Genomic DNA, 20,791 nt, shown 5'->3' with positions numbered 1-20,791 from the left:
GAAGTAACTAATTTTAATGGGAACAAATTATATCTTTTATTTATGTTAGTATATAAGAATAAAAAGCTTCACTGTCGTGTTTTTATGCGTGTGTCGTGTGCAGTCGTGTGTGCGTGCGTGATGCGTGTTATAATTTTTGTCGACAGATGTCCTTCCTACAGCAGTAGAATATTTTACGGAGATTTTTGATGCCGTCACAGATAAATCAATTGTAAAATGGTAAATGATTTAAATTACTAACTGAACATTTACTTGTTAATTGTGTAGAAATAAAAATTAAATATACTTGTTCACAGTGTTCTTAGTGAAACGTAGATTCAATATCTTCTTGCATGTAAACCGGTCATTTTTTCATGCGCTGCACGAGGTTATGTTCTTTTGTACAACATTATGCACACAGTTCTTTTTTATGTCATTACATCATATTATTCAAAGATTTCGCTATGCAAATTATATTTTATTTTTTTCCTCTTTCATGTTTTTGGGAAATAAAGAACCGAACAAGTAGTCACAAATTAAGAGAATGTACTATCGTTTAGTGGTAATAATAATGTGCACTTATACTTTGTACCTACAGAGATTAACATTTTGTCATGAATATGTATTGTTGAGAAACAATAGTAGAAAATTCTATGGAAACCCGATAGACTATTATATACTTTGGTGAAATAAAAAGGTCATGAATCTAATGAAGCAAAAATTGTGTAACATATGTAATTAAGTGAAGGGAAAACACATATTCGAACAGCAGTATTTTTTCTAGTTTCAGAACCTTGCAATGTGTAGGGCCAATCTGATTGGTGCCACACGTTCGGCGCAATCTACGAAAAAGTTTGGAAATGGTTCTATGGATAATGCGGTCGTACGTAGTTACAATGTGTTACTACAGTCACAGTTATCTGAAACCACAGATTCTAAAGATTTATGGGTGAGTTTGATTTTGAGCAATGCTGAATAAATAATTACACACAATTAATGGTTATCCATCTAGGTTCGATTGTATTCTAATCCCGCGCGAAGACCTAGCTTCTTTTCTCAATTTCTTGAGAATATCAAGCAGGAAATGCAAAAGAATAAGGAAATGAAAGAATCTTTAAAAAAATTTCGAGAAGAAGCAGAAAAGCTCGAACAGTCGGAAGCATTACGATCGGCAAGGCAAAAATTTCAAGCAGTTGAATCAGAAGCCACTAAAGGTTCAGAAGCTTTAAAAGAAAAACTAGATTCTTTGAAAGAGAAGGTGTGGATCCAATTACTGTTTTCTTTATCGGTACAAATTGTTTCATCGTTGTTTAAATTTTTCTATTTAGGTTCAAGAAGTTCTCGAGGAAGCGAGTAAAACGGAATTGGGTAAAAAAGCTGGACAATTGGGTGAAGAAATATCAAAGTCGGCTAAAGGAGCAGCAGAAACTATCACTGAAAAGAGTCAAGCTATAGGAAAGACGAGCGCATTCCAAACAATATCGCAAACTGCGGAAGCTGTGAGAGAGGAACTGGATCATCAAGGAATGCATGGTATTTAATAAATGTATTTAGTCTTAAGATGAATCGAACACATAAGTATAAACATAAACATAAACGGGTAAAAATGTACTCTTTCTTGTTAGATAATGTTAATGATAATTGCAGGAAGAGTTTATGTTCCACCTAAAAAATTAAGGAAAAGAAAAGATATTATGCACGTCGAAGACGACAAATGCGTTACACCGAACGCGGAAGCTATGGGAGTTGAATTGCATAAAGATTCAAAATTTCATCAGTCATGGCAAAACTTTAAGGTACTCATTTTGAAGTGTTAAACACTAAATAACATATTCTTACGGTACTCTTATCGGATAATTCTATTTTTTGAAGGATAAAAATCCATATGTGAATAAAGTGTTGGATTGGAAGATAAAATATGAAGAATCAGATAATCCTGTTATTCGTGCTTCCAGACTATTGACAGAGAAAGTTACAGATATAATGGGTGGACTGTTTCAAAAAACAGAACTTTCAGAGACATTAACAGAAATTTGTAAATTGGACCCGAATTTTGACAGAGTGCAATTCCTGAAAGATTGCGAAACGGATATTATACCAAATATTCTCGAAGCTATGATACAGGGGAATCTTGAAATTTTAAAAGATTGGTGTCACGAAGCTCCGTACAATATAATAGCCCAACCTTTGAAGCAGGCAGAAAAATTAGGATATCATTTAGATAGCAAAATCCTAGGTACGCTTCCTTATTTTAAGAAACTTTTCTCGTTTCTTTTTCTTTTCTGCAATATTACTATATGTACTGTATTTATACATCGAATGAAATAAAACTTGCTTAATTTCAGATATAAATAACATAGATTTAATCATGGGTAAAGTAATGGAGCAAGGACCAGTTTTATTAATTAGCTTTCAGTGCCAACAGATTATGTGCGTGAGAGATGGCAAGAACAAAGTTGTAGAAGGTGATCCTGAAAAAGTAATGCGCGTCAACTATGTTTGGGTATTATGTCGTGATTCTACGGAACTTAATCCAAAAGCTGCATGGCGTTTACTCGATCTAAGTGCCACTAGTTCGGAGCAATTCGTATAGTGTACAACTATCGCGTGGACCTAGTTAAAACTTTAAACAATTCACAGGAATACAAGTGACTGGAGAATAAGTGAACAATTGACTCATGTTTTTTTATTGGTTTCAGTTGAATTGTATTAATTCTATCTAGGATCGCTAGGTAGGACAATACACACATTAATCGATCTGGTCGGATGGATCATTCTTTTGATATAGTTATATAAATTTTATAAAGATCGCAAATTGATTTAATCGGTACATGCAAACAGAGAAGAAAAGTAACTTAAAATGTACCATAACAATCTACTGACAAAAAGAAAAGTAATCGACCACTTATTTAATGCGTTTAAATAGTATTTCCATTTGTAGTTGCGTTACAGTTACAAAATGTACAGCGCCATTTAGGACGGTTTCTAAAGTTCTGATAGTACTTGTACACTAGAACAACCAATCGATTATTTATCGATGTAGTTTGATATTTGAATGCATCATGCGTTAGCGGTCTAATTAACGCATACAAACACTGAAAATTTCAGTACGATTCTTCCTGTACATATATATTATAAATCTTGTTACTAAAATGTTAAGGAATAGAGTATGTAATAATTTAGATAAAGTGTCGAATATTGCTTTCACCGTTAATTTTTTAAGGAAAATCCTCAATGAGGTGGAATATTTGCAAAGATTTTACGATTAAACAAAGTTCTATGTTAAGCATTAAAAGTTGAATGACAGAATGTATTATGTATAAGTGTACATACACGCAAGTTCATGTTATAATGTTAGACTGTACAGTACCTGTATAGGTAAAGCTTAACAAAACTATCAATTATTTTTTAAAGATTGTAATAATATATATATAACAAAATTAATCGTTTTTGAGCTACAATAAAGAATCTTAATATGAAACTTTAAATAATAATCCCTTGTTTTTTATTTGTTCTTTGTACGCCGCAGAAAAAGAGAATTTTGAGAGTGATCTAGTGATAAGGGAACAAATTCTACTAGTCAAGTTCTAGAACAAAGTCTATGTAGTAATCGGTATTTATGTAGTTGTCGACGTCAATGTCGGTCAGCACGGGAACAAAAGCCTAGAAGTTTCTAACAAAATTGAATTGTAATGGTAACTTATGGTAGAGTTCAGTCATTTTTTCCCTGCATAACTAAACTGTTGGAAACGATTTATTCTGTTTAATCGATTCTAAGAAAAGATTTATTTTGATTTGAAATTATTTGGAATTGTAAAAGAGTATCGGTGATGGTTTTTATCGTAAAATGTTGGTTATATGTACATGGAACGTGGTACAACATAAGGATGAGTATCTATGAGTAACATGAGTTTTTGTCGAATACTCGGTATTTACTCAGCACTGAGCTGCTGAGCAGTTTCCATGAACCACGACCACACCACGAGCCGCCATGATACGTGTTCGCGACTCGCGACTCGCGACCCGTAACGCCTCTCCGCGACGTAACAGCGAGAAACATCTGGATTAGAACCGTATAGCTGTTGCCGTTGCTCGACAAACTTTAGTAACGTGTTCCAAGCACGATATTCGATTCACGCGAAGAATTTTGAATGATTGGTGGTGTACGATACGTATCACGAAGCTCTTTTAATCGAGAACTTTTTGTGTATTTACGAATACTCGAACGACAGTCCGGTCCGTTCGGTTTCGAGAACACGTAACTGATTGTTTCTTCAGAAAACATGGCTGAATATCGTTTCGACGGTGTGGTGAAATTGTGTGTACAGAATTATTAAAACGACATCCTGCTCTTTCGAAAACGTTCAACTGCCGGCAAAATGACGTCGATACATTTCGCCGTGCATCCGTTACCCGGAACCGACGACCAGCTACACGATAGGTAAAGAGAACACGTTCGTTATTGGTTTTTCATTAATCTATCGTTTTGATATGGACCTTCTTTTTACCGCATCTCTCGATATATATTATCGTTCCTATTGCTTCTTCCTTAAATGTTGGTCGGGTTCGCTTTTTTCGCCGTACGTTTCTCATTTTCGCTTTAAGTCAAGTATTCGACGCGAGCTCGAACTCGATGCCTCGCTCGATCTTCCTTCCGAATCTGAACGAACGCTGTTTAATCATTTTCCATACTCCATTCATCGAACGTACGATGTATGTAGGAACAACATTTGTTGTCACATCGTTAAGGTTCTTTCGAATACAGCGTAACCTGCGTTTCTGTGGACGCATCCTGCACATTATTCGATATCGAACCTGCACGTTCGGTAATTCATTGTCACTCATCGGTTGATACTTATCTACTTATGTACATCGATGAACATTTCTGTAGATGGGTTTTCATTGCCAGAAAGAAATCTATTTTTCTCTTGTTCCATTAGCGTTTCGTCGTGTTGGTAGTTTACGAGAACGAATTTTCATTCTCCTTCGATTCGTTTTCGAACATTTTCGTGCTATTATTCGCAGCAATTATTTCGTACATTACAGTTCATGGAAATCTATGAAAGTCTTTTGATACAGTTCTATTTCACATTATATATATTTTTTTTTACATTATATATATATATATATATATATATATATATATATATATATATATATATATTATATATATACATTTCTAAATATATGTACAAATAATCCTCAATACTTATTCATTTTTCATTTCCCCCAAAGTAATATTTTTATCAATAGGTATTACAAAATAGTTGAATATGAATTTTGTGTTTTCTATCACCGCTGAAATCGTTATGATAGTTATAGTTAATTATCATAGTTTCCAAGTATTAGTTAAGCTCGAACTTACCTAGAATGTTTTTTGTTACATAATCTAAAATTTATAAAGTAATTCGATGTATTATACGATCTTATTCAGGTATTGGATTAATTGAACATATACGAGTACAACTCTCTTATTGTTTTTACGTACATGTTTATTCTGTATTTACAGTGAATTCCTGTTATAAGTCAGTTGCGCGGTTCTGGAGAGAGATATTTAGACAAAATCTGAGGTTCTCGCCAAACGTTAAATTTGAAGTACACAGTGCACGCTGGAAACACAAATGTCACTATCCGTCTCTATGTCTTAAACCTATGACGTACTCAAGGATAGTGACAAAAAGGTTGAGAAAATGTGTTTCTCTGGTGCAATGTTGCACGTAGAAACGGACATCAAAGCTCAAGAGTCATTGCCGCCGAAGAGTGTAACATAACACGGTCGGGTATATTGGTGTGAGACCAGGAAACCACCATTAATCCAATTACAGAACTTCTTTATTTTTTATTATTTTTTTATGAGACTTTCACCAACATATTCGATGCATTTTTCTGATTAAAATGAAACGAAATATGATATAATTCCGATGATATTTACTTGTGTAATGAGCGATGAGTTACTTTCCATCACAATTATATTAACGGAAACTTAGTGTAAATATGAATAATATCGTATTTGGTATCATTTTAATCAGAAAATTTCCAAAAATATATTGGTGAAAGTCTCGTAAAAAAATAATTAATAATAAAAAAATTCAAGTGTTGATTTAATTTTTTATTTTAGTTTTTTTTCCCCATAAAAAAATAATTGAAAATGAAGAAGTTTTGTTATTGGATTAATAGTGGTCGAGCTTCGGCCCCTCACAGGGTATACCCGCTGTGGTGGTGTGGGTAGTTTCAATGACTTTTAAACGCGAGGCTCGCACCGACTTGTAACAGGAATTCACTGTAGGAACTAATTTAGATTTTATACGAATTTCTAAGAGAATCAAATGGTTTCGTAGGTTAAAAGAGGTGGGAGAGAGGATCAACAGATACGGATTTGCTACGTTACCAGCATTTAGCGGTCTAAAGATTGCAGTGAAACATATTGTTGTTGGACCAACGCATATCGCGCTTCTTACAGAAGACTCTAAAGTTTGCAGGGTTGCATTTACAGTATTGTCGGACAGATTGGATCTAAGTAAAAACGAACCAAACAGAAAGTAAGATAGAACAAACAATGGCGTATACAGATAGACGTTACATCGAGCAGAAGATGTTTCTAAAGTGTATTTACTCTGCTCGTAGCACGAACAAGAGTCATGTCGGGAATTCAAATTCAGCTCCGAATGGAGGTGGGAGCAGTGGAACCGGAGGTAGAGGCATGTCTAGAACGCGTGCTAGAATTATGCGAGGTAGTTCACGAGGCGGTAGCAGCGGTGGAAGCAGTAGCGGTGGTAGGATAGGACCACCCGGTGTAATCATGGGAGCAGGAAGCAGCAGCAGTTCGCGTCCCATTGCACCAGTACCTGCGCCATTTGTGCCAGAAGACCTTATATCGCAGGCTCAGGTGGTACTACAAGGAAAAAGTCGCAACCTTATTATTAGAGAATTGCAGGTTTGTTTTAGTGGCGTATACGTATACAAACATATACGTATATAAACTATTGCGAGCCTAATATCAAGATATTCATCTAATTTTTATATACTTGTTGCATAGCGTACAAATTTAGATGTAAACTTAGCAGTAAATAATCTACTATCACGGGACGATGAAGAGGGTGATGACGCAGAAGATGCAGCAGATACCTATGTCCCCGAGGATCTCATATCTTTGTTGGATGGTGGGTTTAGCAGTGACCATTCTGTTATAATCGATGCGGACTCTATGTTTTCCGAAGACGTATTTGGATATACAGGAATGAGAAGGTAATTATTTAATTGAATCTTTTTCGTTTACTGTTAACCGGCTCGATCGACAAAAAGGTATTCCAATTAAATACGAAAATACGTTGATTTTTTCCAGCCGTGGAAGTTCTTCACGCAGAATAGGCAATGATAGGGAAGGTGATCGTGCGTCAGAACGGGACAGAGAACGCGATAGTTTCAGCAAATGGAGAGATCGCCAATATTGCGGACCACGCCGTTGGTTGGAAACAGCACTGAAAGAATCATGGGAGAAAGATTCTGGTAGAGATGAGATTTTACTAAATCGATGTTATTTTACGTTTATACATACTATACGTACTATACATGTGTATTTATATAATTGTTTATCTATTTATTTATTATGTATTTTTTATTCAAACATAGATAATAAAAAGAAGGAACTAGCTCAAAGTCCCCTATGGATATCAGAAGAATTGGAATGGTGGCATGAACGCAGTTCAAATCCTGCCCCTCGTTTTGTACAAATTGCTTCGCTTTACAGTGAATTAGTTGCTGTTTCTGCCGGGGGTCATTTATATCAGTGGAAGTGGTCTGAATCCGAAGCTTACAAGCATCCAGAGGTACTTTGTTACTTACGCAAGTTTGTATTCGAGTGTTCTTGTTGTACAGCAAGGGATCAATATAGTTTGGAAACCATTTGTTTCAGAATCCAAACATACACCATCCGAAAGCTCCGTGGCTAGCTATAACATCGGAGAAAATAGTAAATATATCGGCTACAGCAATTCGTTGTTCGGTTAGCACCGAAAGTGGCAAAGTAGCTACCTGGCTCGACGAGCTCGTCAGTCATGTAGCTTCCCGACTTGAACATCCGGCTCAAAGATTTACCGAATTCACATTGGACAAGATAGTGTCTCTCCACACTTGTGCTCTATACACGGTTGCTAGACTGGAAAGCGGTACATTATACTGGTGGTTAGTTGAAATTTCATTTGACATTGATTTCATACATATACATAATATAGAAACGTTTCAGAGGAAAAATATTATATGTACATACATACGTATATGAATCGTTATATTATAAATTCATTTGTGCAGGGGAGTTTTACCATTCGCACAGCGCAAAAAATTATGGGAAAAATACAAGGCTAAGTCGCGCAAACACAGGTCGTCGACGGCATCTTCGAACGATATCAGCTATGGCACGCATGTTTGTATGAAAAATAGTCCTATATATCAACCTGGAGCGATAGGTAAGTATTATATGTACATGTAATCTAATAATATTATTAGTAGCTAAATATCGGGAAATTCAGCAGATACTGACTTGATTATTCGATGTGTTGTCCAGGATTTACAATTGCCAATGGGATTCCAAAAGTAGGACAGTTATTAGCAGCTGCTTGGAGTTTAGACTCGACCTGCAGGTTCAAAGTGCTACCGGCTGGAACTCATTTGCCTAATGCTACCGTAGACAAACGAGAAACAAGTGGAAACAGCGGAACTGGTACTATTACTAAGACAAATCATAAAGAGACCGCAGACCGTCTTGATATGCCTCCACCACCTTCACCAGCTTCGAGCACATGTAGTGATACTGGTAGCATTACAACAAGTCACAGTAAGAACTTGTCATCATTTATTTATATTGATTTGCTTACAGTTCGCTTTTACCGTTCTAGTAGTTTATTCGAGGCTTTGATAAAGTATCCGTTTTATTTGATTTCATTTCTACACTTTATGGTAGAACATTATGATAAGATTTGAGTCGAGTTGTTTAAGTTATAAATGTTTCTAATATTGATAGAAATTTTTGGTTCTGTAGAGAGGCAGAAACGAGTTGCACCTCGAAGCGAAGGAGAGTCTGAACGGAAAGATGAAGGAGAATGGAAATTGAAGGATGTTGTTTTTGTAGAGGATGTTAAGACTGTTCCTATTGGTATGTTCCCATTCATATTATATGCAGCGAACGAATAATGTTCTTTACATTTTCATTTTCTTATTTATACTATATTATATTATATTTATGTATATTATGTGTTATATCATGGCAGGCAAAGTTATAAAAGTGGACGGCTACTATGTCGCAGTAAAATTCTTTTCGAAAGATTCCAAGGAAAAAGAGAAAGACATTAAGGAAAAGGACTTTGGTACGTCGGACTTTAAAGACCTGACAGCAGAAGAATCGATTAAATTATTAGCCGATTGCCGATTGCTGAGAAAAGATGAGCTGCAAGTAAGTCGAATCTACAGTATACTGTACTATACTGAAAACCCGCAACATTTGCACTAACACTTGCGTGTACTTAGGTGATTAAATCATCCATGAATCCAAGAGCTCCAGATTGTTTCCAACGAACTCCTAGAAGAGTTAATATAGTTGAAGGATCCACTGATAATATATTAACCATCGCTACAAACGGACAAGGTAACATTTCACAATGTTTTCTAATAACAGCAACAACGACGACCACGACGACGACAACAATAATAAAAATTGACTGGTTCTAGGTATCCACGCAATAGTGAAAAAAGGAAACAAGCTGAGTTACGTGGTATATAATTTGAGTACTGGAAGACACGTACAAGATCGGTATATTCCATCCGATATATCATGTTTTTTGGGCTTACAACCTCAAAATATCAGTCTTACAAACGCGGGAGAGGTACATGCTTATAATGTTAAATTTTCGTTAAATTTGCGTTGATGCGTTATATTATTTGTAAAAGATATTACAATGTGAAAGGGTAAGGGAAACTATTATATAATATAATATAATTGATTTTTACATTACAGAATATCGAATGTTCTATGATTCTTAGAGATGGAAATAATACGATCTATCCGTTGGTAAAAGATTGTGCTGGTGCTATTCGCGATCCACACTGCTTAGATTTAGTACCAGTAATTTGTATCGGTGCTTCGACCATTCCTATACCAAATTGTTCGAATTCGACTAACATGAAAACCAAAGTTGCCGTTGTTGCACTAGCATTTGATAACCTTTTGCTTATGCCGCGTATACTGAGGTGTGATTACGACAGCGTGAAACAGGTGTTCTGTAATCTAGAACAAGATCACAGTGAGTATCGCGACACATTTTTCCCGTTTAGTATTTATTGTACTTAGTATTTAGTATTTATCTTCCTTTTCGCAGAAAACAATGCTGCACAAATTCAGGCGATATTAACCGAACGTTGCGATGGCAATCGTAATATTCTACACGCCTGTATCAGTATGTGTTCACCAACCTCTAATAAAGAAAATGATCAAGGTATCGCAACCATTACCTCGCATATATATAATGTCGAATATATGTGTATTATATTATTGTATTACGATAGCATTAGTTTAAAATTTGAAAGAGATCTTTTCTGATTTGAAAGGCATCGAACGCGAACTGGTTACAAATACAGTTGATGGAGCGTCTGCAACGATCGAGGAACCAATACCAACCCTAAGTTGGCCACCGGAAGCATTTGATAACACGTCGGGAGAAGAAGATAGTTTACTTAGCATTGGTGCTGCCAGTATATCTATGATGAACAAATCAGGTAAAAATGTTTTGAATGTCTTTTTAATTCGTCTTTAATTCAATTCTTTCGTGTCGGACTCTCAATTGTAGAAATCTATATTTCTTTGTAGGTGTCGGAACTACGTCCAATAATACTTACATCATAGACTCCGTTGAGAGAAGGAACAACGCGTTGCTGATATTAAAGTACATGTGTGAGAGCATCGTATTGACACCACATTTGAAAGAATTACTCATGGCAAAGTAACTATTTAATCATTGGGAAAAGATAAATTTTCTCGAAAATACAAAGTATTTGTAAATCCGTATGCTGGTAAGAAACTATTCTAATGGAAGAATGTTTACGTTAACAGGGATGCTCAAGGTCAGACACCGTTAATGTTGGCTGTGTCGGTTCGTGCATATCATGCGGCTCTCATCTTATTCGACATTATTCAAAGAGTTGGCAAAGATCAAAAAGAGTGTCTAGCCATGATATTACACCCTGACGCGAATCCGGACTTGTCACCTTTGTTTGTTACATGTTGCAACGACACCTGTAGCTTCACTTGGACTGGAACACAGCATATTGACCAGGTTTTGAATTGCCCATTACGTTTATGTAGTTATAGTGGGCGCGCACGCGCCGATGCCAGTATAAACACGCTCTTAACGAAAGTTTCTTTAATTTTTCTTTAGAATATCTACGAGTGTAGAACTTGCGGTTTAACCGGCTCGTTGTGTTGTTGCACGGAATGTGCTCGCGTTTGCCATCGAGGACATGATTGCAAAATGAAAATAACATCTCCGACGGCCTATTGCGATTGCTGGGAGAAATGTAAATGTCGTGCTCTGATCGCGGGACACCAAAGTGCTCGTTACCAACTACTGTGTCGCCTTGTAGTTAATACCGATCTCGCTACAAAGATAAACTCACGGTAAAAGATCGTTAATCTTTCTTTTCTATTCTGTTTCTAATTTCTAATTTCTAATTTCTATTCTAATCGGAAACCGATACCGACTCTATTAATACGTGTTTATAATTCGATGTTGCAGGGGAGAATGCATTTTGCTATTCTTAGTGCAGACTGTAGGTAGACAAATGATGGAACAAAGGCAATGCCGATCAGCACCTCGGCAACGGTCGACATCCGTCAGCCGCAAAGGGACTTCTTCGGACGGTAATTTTTCGAATTTTCGAATGATCGTCGTAATCGTCGTAATCGTCGTTCTAATTAGATTTCGAATGAACCAATCAGACCATCTATTGATTTATCCAGGTGTGGATGCGGACTCGGATATGCCAGAGCACGATCTGGAACCACCCCGTTTCAGTCGGAGAGCTTTAGAAAGGTTGCTCAACGACTGGCCAGCGGTTCAGTGTATGATAATGTCGGGTGTCTCTACGAACGGGAATGATCAATTGTTTGGAGACCAAGGACAATTGTGTCGTCAGAGTGGCACCGCGTTGCTCGACAAGTTTACGCATTCGCTTTTGGTTAAATGCAGTACAGAGGCGAGAAAGATGATTTTTTCTACTGTCACTTGACACGACATATTAAAACACGATGCAACGCGACGTTACAAAATTTCTCGTATACGCATGCAGAATAAAATATTTATTATCTATTATCGTTTCAGATGCTCGATACTCTTCTAACGACTTTGATTCGAGAAATGCAAAACGATTCTGTACCAGGACGCCAGGATGAAGCGACCAACGTTGCGCGTCGGTTCGTTCGTTCGGTAGCTCGAATATTTGTAATTTTTACAATTGAGATGGCGCCGGCAACAAAGAGAAGGAGGTACGTGGGAAAGCCACGCCTAGATAATCTTTCTAATAGTGGTGGTAGTATTAGTAGTAGTAGTAGTACTTGTAGCAGTAGCTGTAATAGTAGTAGAATAAAAATTAAGTAAATTTTCTTTTCGATGTTGTGTTTCTCAGCGCCACTCAAACATCGCAGCCGCTGATGAAATGTCGCAAAGTGTTCAAGGCATTGATCAAGCTAGCGGTCGAAGAATTATGCGAGACGGCCGACTCACTGATAGCGCCAGTGAGATTAGGTGTAGCGAGGCCAACTGCACCGTTCACGCTGACCAATTCTGCGATAGAAGTGATCAACGGTTCCGAAGAGCTGTTTTCGATAGAGCCATTGATACCTCAAAGCGGAGTCAGTTCCCAGGCACTGGATCCCACGTTACAAACGCAACAAGGGAACAATAACATAACTATCGCCAGAGACGTTTCCGCCATGGACGAGACCGAAGGTGGTGATGGTACGTCATTCGCGTTTATTGCAATTGGTCTTAGCGATGAATCGGTAAACGCGAAGTAACACGAAATAAGGTAAAATTTCTGTTTCCGACTGATGCACAAATAGAGGGTCCTATGGATGTAGACGGGGACATAAGCGAACACGAGGAATCCGGAGTCCCCGGAACCGTCGGTGGACAACCAATGGGCGACATGGACAGCAATACCGGTGGCGTGGGCGAAGAACAAGTTGGAGAGGGTGAATCGGATACGGAACTCGATCTTCTGGCAGAAGCGGAGACCGAGTCGGACTCCGATGACAACCATAGCAATCAGGATGCAGCGTCCGCTCAACGCAGCGTGCAAACCGGAGCGACGGCTGGTTCTGACGGTGGAATGGGATCGATTTTATTATTCCCGGAGGACGAGTCCGGCGAATCGAGTCAGCAGGAGGACGACGAGAGCGAAGCGGGGGAGACCGACGAGCAAGATAACGAAGACTTTCAGATCGGCGATGAACAATTGGAGAGACGAAGGTAATCAACTCGTGGATCGTTTGGTTGCTTACAGAAAAATCTGCAGAATTGTTACCGAACGTACCTCGATAACGCAGTCTTGTTCGAATAGAACAAAAGACACATCGCATTTTAGGCATTAGTTTAAGAATCTAAAAACGAAATGTTTTCTATCGTTGATACCTTATTCTAGTGGTTCCTCTGGTCATTTACACCGTAATAATCTCGCACCCGTTTCTATGCAATGGGCGATACGTAATCGCGAAACGAGTACGCGAACAACAGGATTACGGGTAGCAAGTGGCAGTAATCTGGTTTTTTTTGACTCGACGTCTTTAAGGCGTACCGCTGCAACGTCAACGGTTGCAGCTACGCAAGAACCCATTATTATGGGCACAACTACCAGTTGTTTGGCACGTGCGTTCGGCCTTGTCATCCGACAGATAGCCGATCTTTTGGTTATGATGCAAGATTATAAAACGCTGGCACCAGTTTTGCCACGGCTGATGGAGGTCACCTACCAGGACGCGTTGAACTTGCAGGTCTGATACGTTTCGTCTCGTCTCGTCTCGTCTCGTCTCGTCTGGTTCCATTCGAATCGAGTAACGTTTATTCGAAGCAACTTACGATTAAATCAGAAATTCAACCAGTATTTTGATCGACAGACGTATCTCGAAACGCATTTGAAACCGACATGGGACTGGCTGTTAACTGTGATGGATGCTACGGAAGCACAGTTGAGATTCGGCGTATCCTTGACATGTAGCGCGGACCCTACGCATCCGGAACACCCGTTGAACAATGCCCCGTCGCTTTCCGGAGGGAATTTTACCGGGTTACTGAACACCGCGGCTTTGTCTTTGACTTTACAGTCTAATACAGGTCGGAATCAACGCAGTGGTATCGCTACCAGCACCAATATCTCCACTCCACAAGCTTCTACAAGACTCACCGTTGGTTTTGCAGGCGTTGGTGAACCTTCGAGAAACAGTAGAGAACGCGAAGGTAGGCACCAACTTTTTTTCTTGTCGTACAATTCGTAAAATTCGTAAAATTCGAGAAACAGTAAGCAGCCTATATAGGTGGTTAGCAACACCTATGGTGGGTACACGCTGATCCGGGTGAAGATAGAAGCAATTTTCGCCCGTGTGATGCTGTGTACGGTTTAAGAATGTCATCTCCTTTACTTGCCACGTCAGGATAATTAATATAAGTTCTGGATTATTTCAGGTAGCGAAATACATCTGGCGAGACGTGAATTTTTGTCCTATTGCCTGTCCTTGATGCGTGCTCACAATGGCGAACACAGAGACAGCCTGCCGGTGTTGGACGTTTCTTCTTTGAGACACGTAGCCTATGTATTCGACGCGTTAGTGTATTATATGCGTTCTCTTTCGGAGCCGATGTCGGCTCGCGGAGAATCCCACAAAGGCTCTTCAAATTATTCGAGTTGGAACGATCAGGTTTGTGAATCGAACAAACTGAAATGTATCTTATAGAATCGATGGAGGAAGAATCCTAAAGAATACTAAAGAATCGTATGATCGTTTCGTACCTTGCAGGACGAAAATGACAACGACGAGGGCGAAGAATATAATTCGCCTGTGCCCACGGCCATGGAAACGGACTCGGTCGATTATCCCGACTTACTTCAGGTTCCTATTTGCGGATCAGGAAATAACAGGGACAGCGTGCCGAAAGGCCGGAAACACCCTTTCTTACAAAGATCGGACTCTACGTTGTGTCTGGGTTGTCCGCCTCTCGACCCGTTCGACACAGTTATGAGCGAGGCATTGCCATTGGCCGATCAACCGCATTTATTGCAACCCCATTCGAGACGCGAAGATTTATTCGGTATTCCGAGACAGCCGGCGACCAGTACAAATCCTAATCAATATCTCTTAGCAGGCCTACCTACGAGGCTCGGTTTATCTGCGCGTGGTACCGATAATCAGAATACGGTTACACCCACGCTCAGTCAAATCATTCAAGGACCTGCCTCGTTCGCATCGACGGACACGAGACGTAGTTCCGTTTCGGTTGGAGATCCAGCATCCACCGCAAAATATACGGTAATCTAATCTAATATATTTCAGAACAGTATAAGATAGGATATAGGATATAGGATACACAACACAGAATACAGTATAGAATAGGAACGTTTGAGCATAAACCACCTCATTTTCCATCCACTGAACAGTGTATGTCTTCAATGTCCCCAATATGCGGTAAGCATTGGTGTGCTAGTAAACCGAGATATACAATAAATTCGTGTTCACGGAAACTTTCTTTGTCGATATTCACCTTGGGAAACGCGTTTTACCGAGCTTGTCGACATATCAAAATATACAAGGACCATTCCACGAGGTTTCATCGACTAATTGTATGTGTAACGTGTGTCGGTGTAATCGTTATTTATAGAAAAACTGGCTCATTCAATTGTACGTTTCTATGATTTTACAAGAATAATGCTCATCCGACTCACATGTGTCAATTCCATTGTTGCGATCGAATCGGAATCCGATTCGATCGCAAAGATGGAACTAGCTTTGGTTTTTTTATTCATGTAATGTAATGTAATGTAATGTAATGTAATGTAATGTAATCTAATGTAATCTAATGTCTCGTATTACCGTACGTAATACGTTTCACGTATACATTATTCTGACACGAATAACAGGAAAATTGAAAAATCTACTTTGCACATTATAGGAAAAGGCAAAATCGTTTAATCACACAAACGATAGTCATTCGCTTGTCGCGGAACAAATCGATCGAGCTCCGATTATAGTTTCTACTAACAATCAAAACGAGGAAGCAGCAGGAAGTGCAAAAAATAATAAGGATCAGTGTAAAACAAATAGAAGCGTTATTGTTAGAGCTGGAACTGTTTCGGTAAATATGGAATTCAACTGTCTTCTGTTAAAATTGAACAAGACGGGGAATAAAGGAATAAGTACAAGAGAGAAAGGGGTAGGGTGGGAGGGAAGGAGAAGAAGAAAAGAATGTTTGGTCGTGTGGTTGTCTATGTCTTGTATAATATAATCGTTTGCATTTCGCAACAAAATCTCTGGTAGTCTATTGAATTATAGTGGAATAACAAGTTGCGTTTGATGTTGAAGGAAACGAGTACAAATAAACCGGGTGCGCCGGAAGTGTTGGTCGTGTCCACCGTTGAAACGCAGAGCGTGACGGAAGATGTTGACCCGGCCGGTTCGAGCCAAGAAATATCGGCTCACGAAACGGTCGAGACCAGTCCGGTGGAGAACGCAAGAGCCGTTTCTTCCATCGGATCGAATATATCCCATAACATTTTATTGGGACGCTGGAGATTATTGCTCGATCTGTTCGGCCGCGTTTTCATGGAAGACGTGGGATTGGAAGTTGGTTCGGTAGTTTCCGAATTGGGAGGATTTCAAGTAAAAGAAGCGAAATTTCGCAGAGACATGGAGAAGCTTCGTAACTCGCAACAAAGGGACATTACGCTGTATAAAGTAATTTCATTATTTCCATTCTATTCATCGTATCTGGTTGCTAATTTGAATTCCGGTGTCACATTCTATTCTAAACATGGTTCTTTCTCTTCTGTTTAAGGTGGAGCGAGATAGAACCCAGCTGCTGGTACAGACAATGAAGGAATTAAATACACAGTATAATTTATATTATAGGCGTGCGTCTAATACTCCTCCGTTAGCTGTCCACCGCGTTAAAGTAACGTTCATGGACGAGCCTGGAGAAGGTTCAGGAGTTACAAGAGGTTTTTATACAACGATCGCGGAGGTTTGTAACGTTAATGGAGAACCGGGTTCTTTCTTTCTTTCTTTCTTTCTTTCTTTCTTTTCAGTAGCTGAAGAGTCAATAAATCTTGTTTATTAAATCTTGTTCAGCAATTAGCTTGTTGTGTTGTAGGCGACGACACAACTCTAGTTTTACTGTTTTTCTCTTAACAATAAATTTACATGTACATGTACGTTCTCTTTGTAGGCATTGCTCGCGAACGAAAAACTGCCTAATCTTGAAGCAGCACAAGTAGGATCAAAATATACACCATACAACGTTCTACAAAAAATTAAAAGTAGAGATCGCGATCGTGACCGTGATCGTGACCTGAGACGACAGGTAAGAGAATTAACGGAAGTAGCGGTAAGTAGCGGTAAGAAGAGAAAGTAACGAAAACCGAGAAAATGAATGGGATCTCGACTTTTGATTCCAGAATCCTCGATCTTCTGGGAAATGTCGCGGTACACGCAGGGGATTGTCTTTCGAAGCTCGTTCTTTTCATCCATCCGGCTCCGTCGAAGGAAGCAGTAGTACCGGACCTGGTAGTTCGTCCTCGAATTCCCATCCGTTGCCCGTTAGTCACCCAATTAACGAACACTTGACCATGCATCAACAACAACTCGGGGACAGGCTGTATCCGAAAGTAATTAATTACATTGTTACAACATTTGTATCGTCGTTTCGTCGTTTCGTCGTTTCATTGCCCCAATACAGAACGTTTTCATATTTCGATAGGAAGACATTTGTAAAGTTGTCGGCGAATCGTTTCAACGAATTTTATTCTGATTGTTGTTTGCGTTTTGCATTTATAGGTTTACGCGTTGAGACCCATGTTAGCTCAAAAAATAACTGGTATGCTTCTGGAACTATCCCCCGCATACGTATCGATATTGTTAGCTTCGGAGGACGCACTGCGACAAAAGGTCGAAGAAGCGTTCGAATTGATCAGTGATTCGGCGAATCAATATATGCCGAGCGAGGGACTATTAGATCTGGATATGTACAGTTTGGCCGCTCGGTGGGGTGCAAATAAGAAAAAAATCGAGAACAGTATTCCGGATGACACGGAAGACAACGCTCCTCTGTTTTATTCGCCGGGGAAGAGAGGTTTCTATACGCCGCGGCAAGGAAGGGCCAGCTACGAACGACTGAACGCATTCAGAAATGTGGGCAGGTAATGACTAATGAAACTAACGAAACTGATAACTACGCCCCAAGTCTGTCGACCGACCAAGTTATTTTGATCGACGTCTCTTACCTTTCAGACTCATAGGATTGTGTCTTCTACAAAACGAGCTGTGCCCTATATTCTTAAATCGTCACGTGATCAAATATATATTAGGAAGGCCGATACGTTTCCACGATTTGGCCTTCTTCGATTCTGTAATTTACGAAAGTCTGAGGCAGCTCGTGATCGACTCCGAGACCAAGGACAGCAACAGCTTATTCTCTGCTCTTGATCTTACGTTCAGGTACCGTTCGACACATTTTTCGACACTGGTAGAAAATGACCTCTACGACCTTCCCTAACTAACCTCCCGATTCGTTTACGTACATATTGCGATTGTTTCAGTATTGACTTGTGTCCGGAAGAAGGAGGGGGATCGATCGAATTAATACCCAACGGTCGTGACATAGAAGTAACAGCGAGCAACGTTTACGATTACGTTCGAAAATATGCTGAAGTTCGCATGATCAAAGTACAAGAGAAAGCATTGCACGCGATGAGGGAAGGGGTATTCGATGTTCTTCCGGAAGGAGCATTCGACGGCTTGACATCCGAAGACCTACGACTTCTTTTGAACGGAGTTGGCGATATCAACGTGTCTGTTCTTATATCTTATACCTCGTTCAATGACGAATCAGGAGAATCTGTGGATAGATTGGCCAAGTTTAAACGATGGTTATGGTCTACAGTGGAGAAAATGTCACACACCGAACGCCAGGATTTGGTAAGAACGTCACGTGATTTTCTTCTTTTCTTCCTTTTTTTCAAACAGAGAACCATACAAGTTCTTCTTCTACGTACAAGTCCTGGACGTTACAATCCATTCAAAATACTCGAGTGTTTACCGACTGTTTTGCAGGTATACTTTTGGACAGGATCTCCAGCGTTACCAGCAAGCGGAGACGGCTACCAACCAATGCCAAGTGTGACATTACGGCCAGCAGACGATGCACATTTACCAACTGCAAATACATGTATTTCTCGACTATACGTTCCATTGTACAGCTCTCGTCACGTATTAAGACATAAACTACTAATTGCTATTAAGGCAAAGAACTTTGGATTTGTATGAATATATATATATATATATATATATATATATATATATATATATATATATATATATATATGTATATATATATATAATATATGACCATGTTTGTGCGCAATAGCTCTAAAAAAAGTTACGCTATTGATAATGATATAAAAGAAAAACATGTATGTTGTTAATTTTTTCCTTCCTAGAAAAATTTATAACATTTATAAATTTGTAAGGTGTAATTATGAATTCTGATTTCTCCAATTGAAAAAGCGGTTTTCATCATGATAAGATTTTATGTTAACGTGTCATCATTAGTCTTTATAGTGATCGAATAAAACTTTCTCAAAAATCGTAATCAAATGAATCGATTAACAACATCCCCAATATTGCAACAACAATAATATAAATAATAATAATAAACTGTGAAGCAATATTTTAAACTGTTATAACCAAAAGTACGGAATTCGAGTTTTCGTTTTTTTTATCAGGAATTTTAAGAGAATATTATACAATTAAAAATTTCTTTTATTAGGCATGTTTAAGATGTGACATAAGATGTTGACAGGAAATTGTAGATTTTTTTCGATGCACACCAGAAATAGTATGTATGTAACTGTTCTTCAGATTATCAGCATGTTATCGATTATAATATGCATCACTTTAAAAATCAGTTTACGACTCGAGTACAGCTTACAAAACACGAGGCTTGGTCTTTAATAATAATAATAATAATAATAATAATAATAATGATGATGATGATGATGATGACGACGACGATACTAATAATAATAATAATAATAATAATAATAATAATAATAATAGTAGTAGTAGTAGTAGTAGTAGTAGTAGTAGTAGTAGTAGTAGTAGTAGTAGTAGTAGTAGTAGTAGTAGTAGTAGTAGTAGTAGTAGTAGTAGTAGTAGTAGTAGTAGTGCAGTAGTAGTAGTAGTAGTCGTAGTAGTAGTAGTAGTAGTAGTAGTAGTAATAATAATCATCATAACAATAATAATGGCGATGAGGATGAAGATGAAGATGAAGATGAAGATGAAGATGAAGATGACGATGACGATGGTAATGATGATAATAGTAATAATGAAAATTACATAGATTCATGTAAAAAATTGCTTTTATGAATGAAGATGACTGTAAAATATCAACGTAAAATCACATTTAATCTAAAGGATGCAAATGTTTTTTGAATTTCCAGTTCTCGGTTTAGTAGCCAATTGTTGCAACTGAAGATCTGTGAATGAAATCGGCCAAATGCGGAG

General features: G+C 38.4%; 3 protein-coding genes and 1 long non-coding RNA gene across 5 annotated transcripts; 3 read left to right on the top strand and 1 right to left on the bottom strand.

Annotated features, from left to right (window-relative positions):
- The first annotated feature begins 72 nt into the window (after positions 1-72).
- On the top strand, positions 73-3,460 carry LOC143356110 (mitochondrial import inner membrane translocase subunit TIM44). Its single transcript, XM_076791530.1, has 7 exons — positions 73-219; positions 764-928; positions 992-1,237; positions 1,308-1,512; positions 1,627-1,775; positions 1,852-2,215; positions 2,325-3,460. Exons 1-7 carry the CDS (start codon positions 217-219, stop codon positions 2,570-2,572), a joined length of 1,380 nt encoding a protein of 459 aa, XP_076647645.1. The 5' UTR covers positions 73-216; the 3' UTR covers positions 2,573-3,460.
- A 331-nt stretch (positions 3,461-3,791) lies between these two features.
- Positions 3,792-19,855, top strand: Hyd (E3 ubiquitin-protein ligase hyd). Of its 2 annotated transcripts, XM_076791524.1 has the most exons (38): positions 3,792-4,420; positions 6,318-6,518; positions 6,604-6,913; positions 7,016-7,224; positions 7,322-7,485; positions 7,609-7,805; positions 7,892-8,160; positions 8,287-8,441; positions 8,540-8,809; positions 9,014-9,127; positions 9,243-9,424; positions 9,499-9,616; positions 9,700-9,854; positions 9,986-10,271; positions 10,347-10,463; positions 10,576-10,743; positions 10,835-10,967; positions 11,078-11,300; positions 11,403-11,641; positions 11,760-11,884; positions 11,984-12,219; positions 12,345-12,508; positions 12,649-12,980; positions 13,085-13,493; positions 13,666-14,014; positions 14,138-14,354; positions 14,439-14,477; positions 14,703-14,935; positions 15,035-15,544; positions 16,185-16,367; positions 16,595-16,966; positions 17,067-17,252; positions 17,457-17,591; positions 17,686-17,895; positions 18,065-18,426; positions 18,518-18,724; positions 18,826-19,204; positions 19,340-19,855. In XM_076791524.1, exons 1-38 carry the CDS (start codon positions 4,359-4,361, stop codon positions 19,550-19,552), a joined length of 8,433 nt encoding a protein of 2,810 aa, XP_076647639.1. In that variant the 5' UTR covers positions 3,792-4,358; the 3' UTR covers positions 19,553-19,855. The 2 variants fall into 2 exon arrangements, with proteins under 2 accessions (XP_076647639.1, XP_076647638.1); XM_076791523.1 differs by having other exon boundaries at positions 3,793-4,420; positions 14,138-14,477; positions 19,340-19,854.
- LOC143356116 (uncharacterized) lies at positions 18,607-18,917 on the bottom strand. Its single transcript, XR_013082616.1, has 2 exons — positions 18,808-18,917; positions 18,607-18,773 (listed from the first exon to the last, which is right to left on the bottom strand). It is a non-coding gene; the product is annotated as an uncharacterized LOC143356116 (long non-coding RNA).
- LOC143356728 (uncharacterized) lies at positions 19,636-20,683 on the top strand. The gene is made up of 4 exons (XM_076792639.1): positions 19,636-19,698; positions 20,055-20,067; positions 20,194-20,388; positions 20,470-20,683. The coding sequence occupies exons 1-4, from the start codon at positions 19,636-19,638 to the stop codon at positions 20,625-20,627; spliced, it is 429 nt and encodes a 142-aa protein (XP_076648754.1). The 3' UTR covers positions 20,628-20,683.
- The last annotated feature ends 108 nt before the right edge of the window (positions 20,684-20,791 follow it).

The sequence above is a fragment of the Halictus rubicundus genome, chromosome 8 (assembly GCF_050948215.1).
Source record: "Halictus rubicundus isolate RS-2024b chromosome 8, iyHalRubi1_principal, whole genome shotgun sequence".
Taxonomy (NCBI): Eukaryota; Metazoa; Arthropoda; class Insecta; order Hymenoptera; family Halictidae; genus Halictus; species Halictus rubicundus.
Note: the sequence above shows the minus strand (reverse complement) of the source record. Positions and strands in the feature narration are given on the sequence as shown.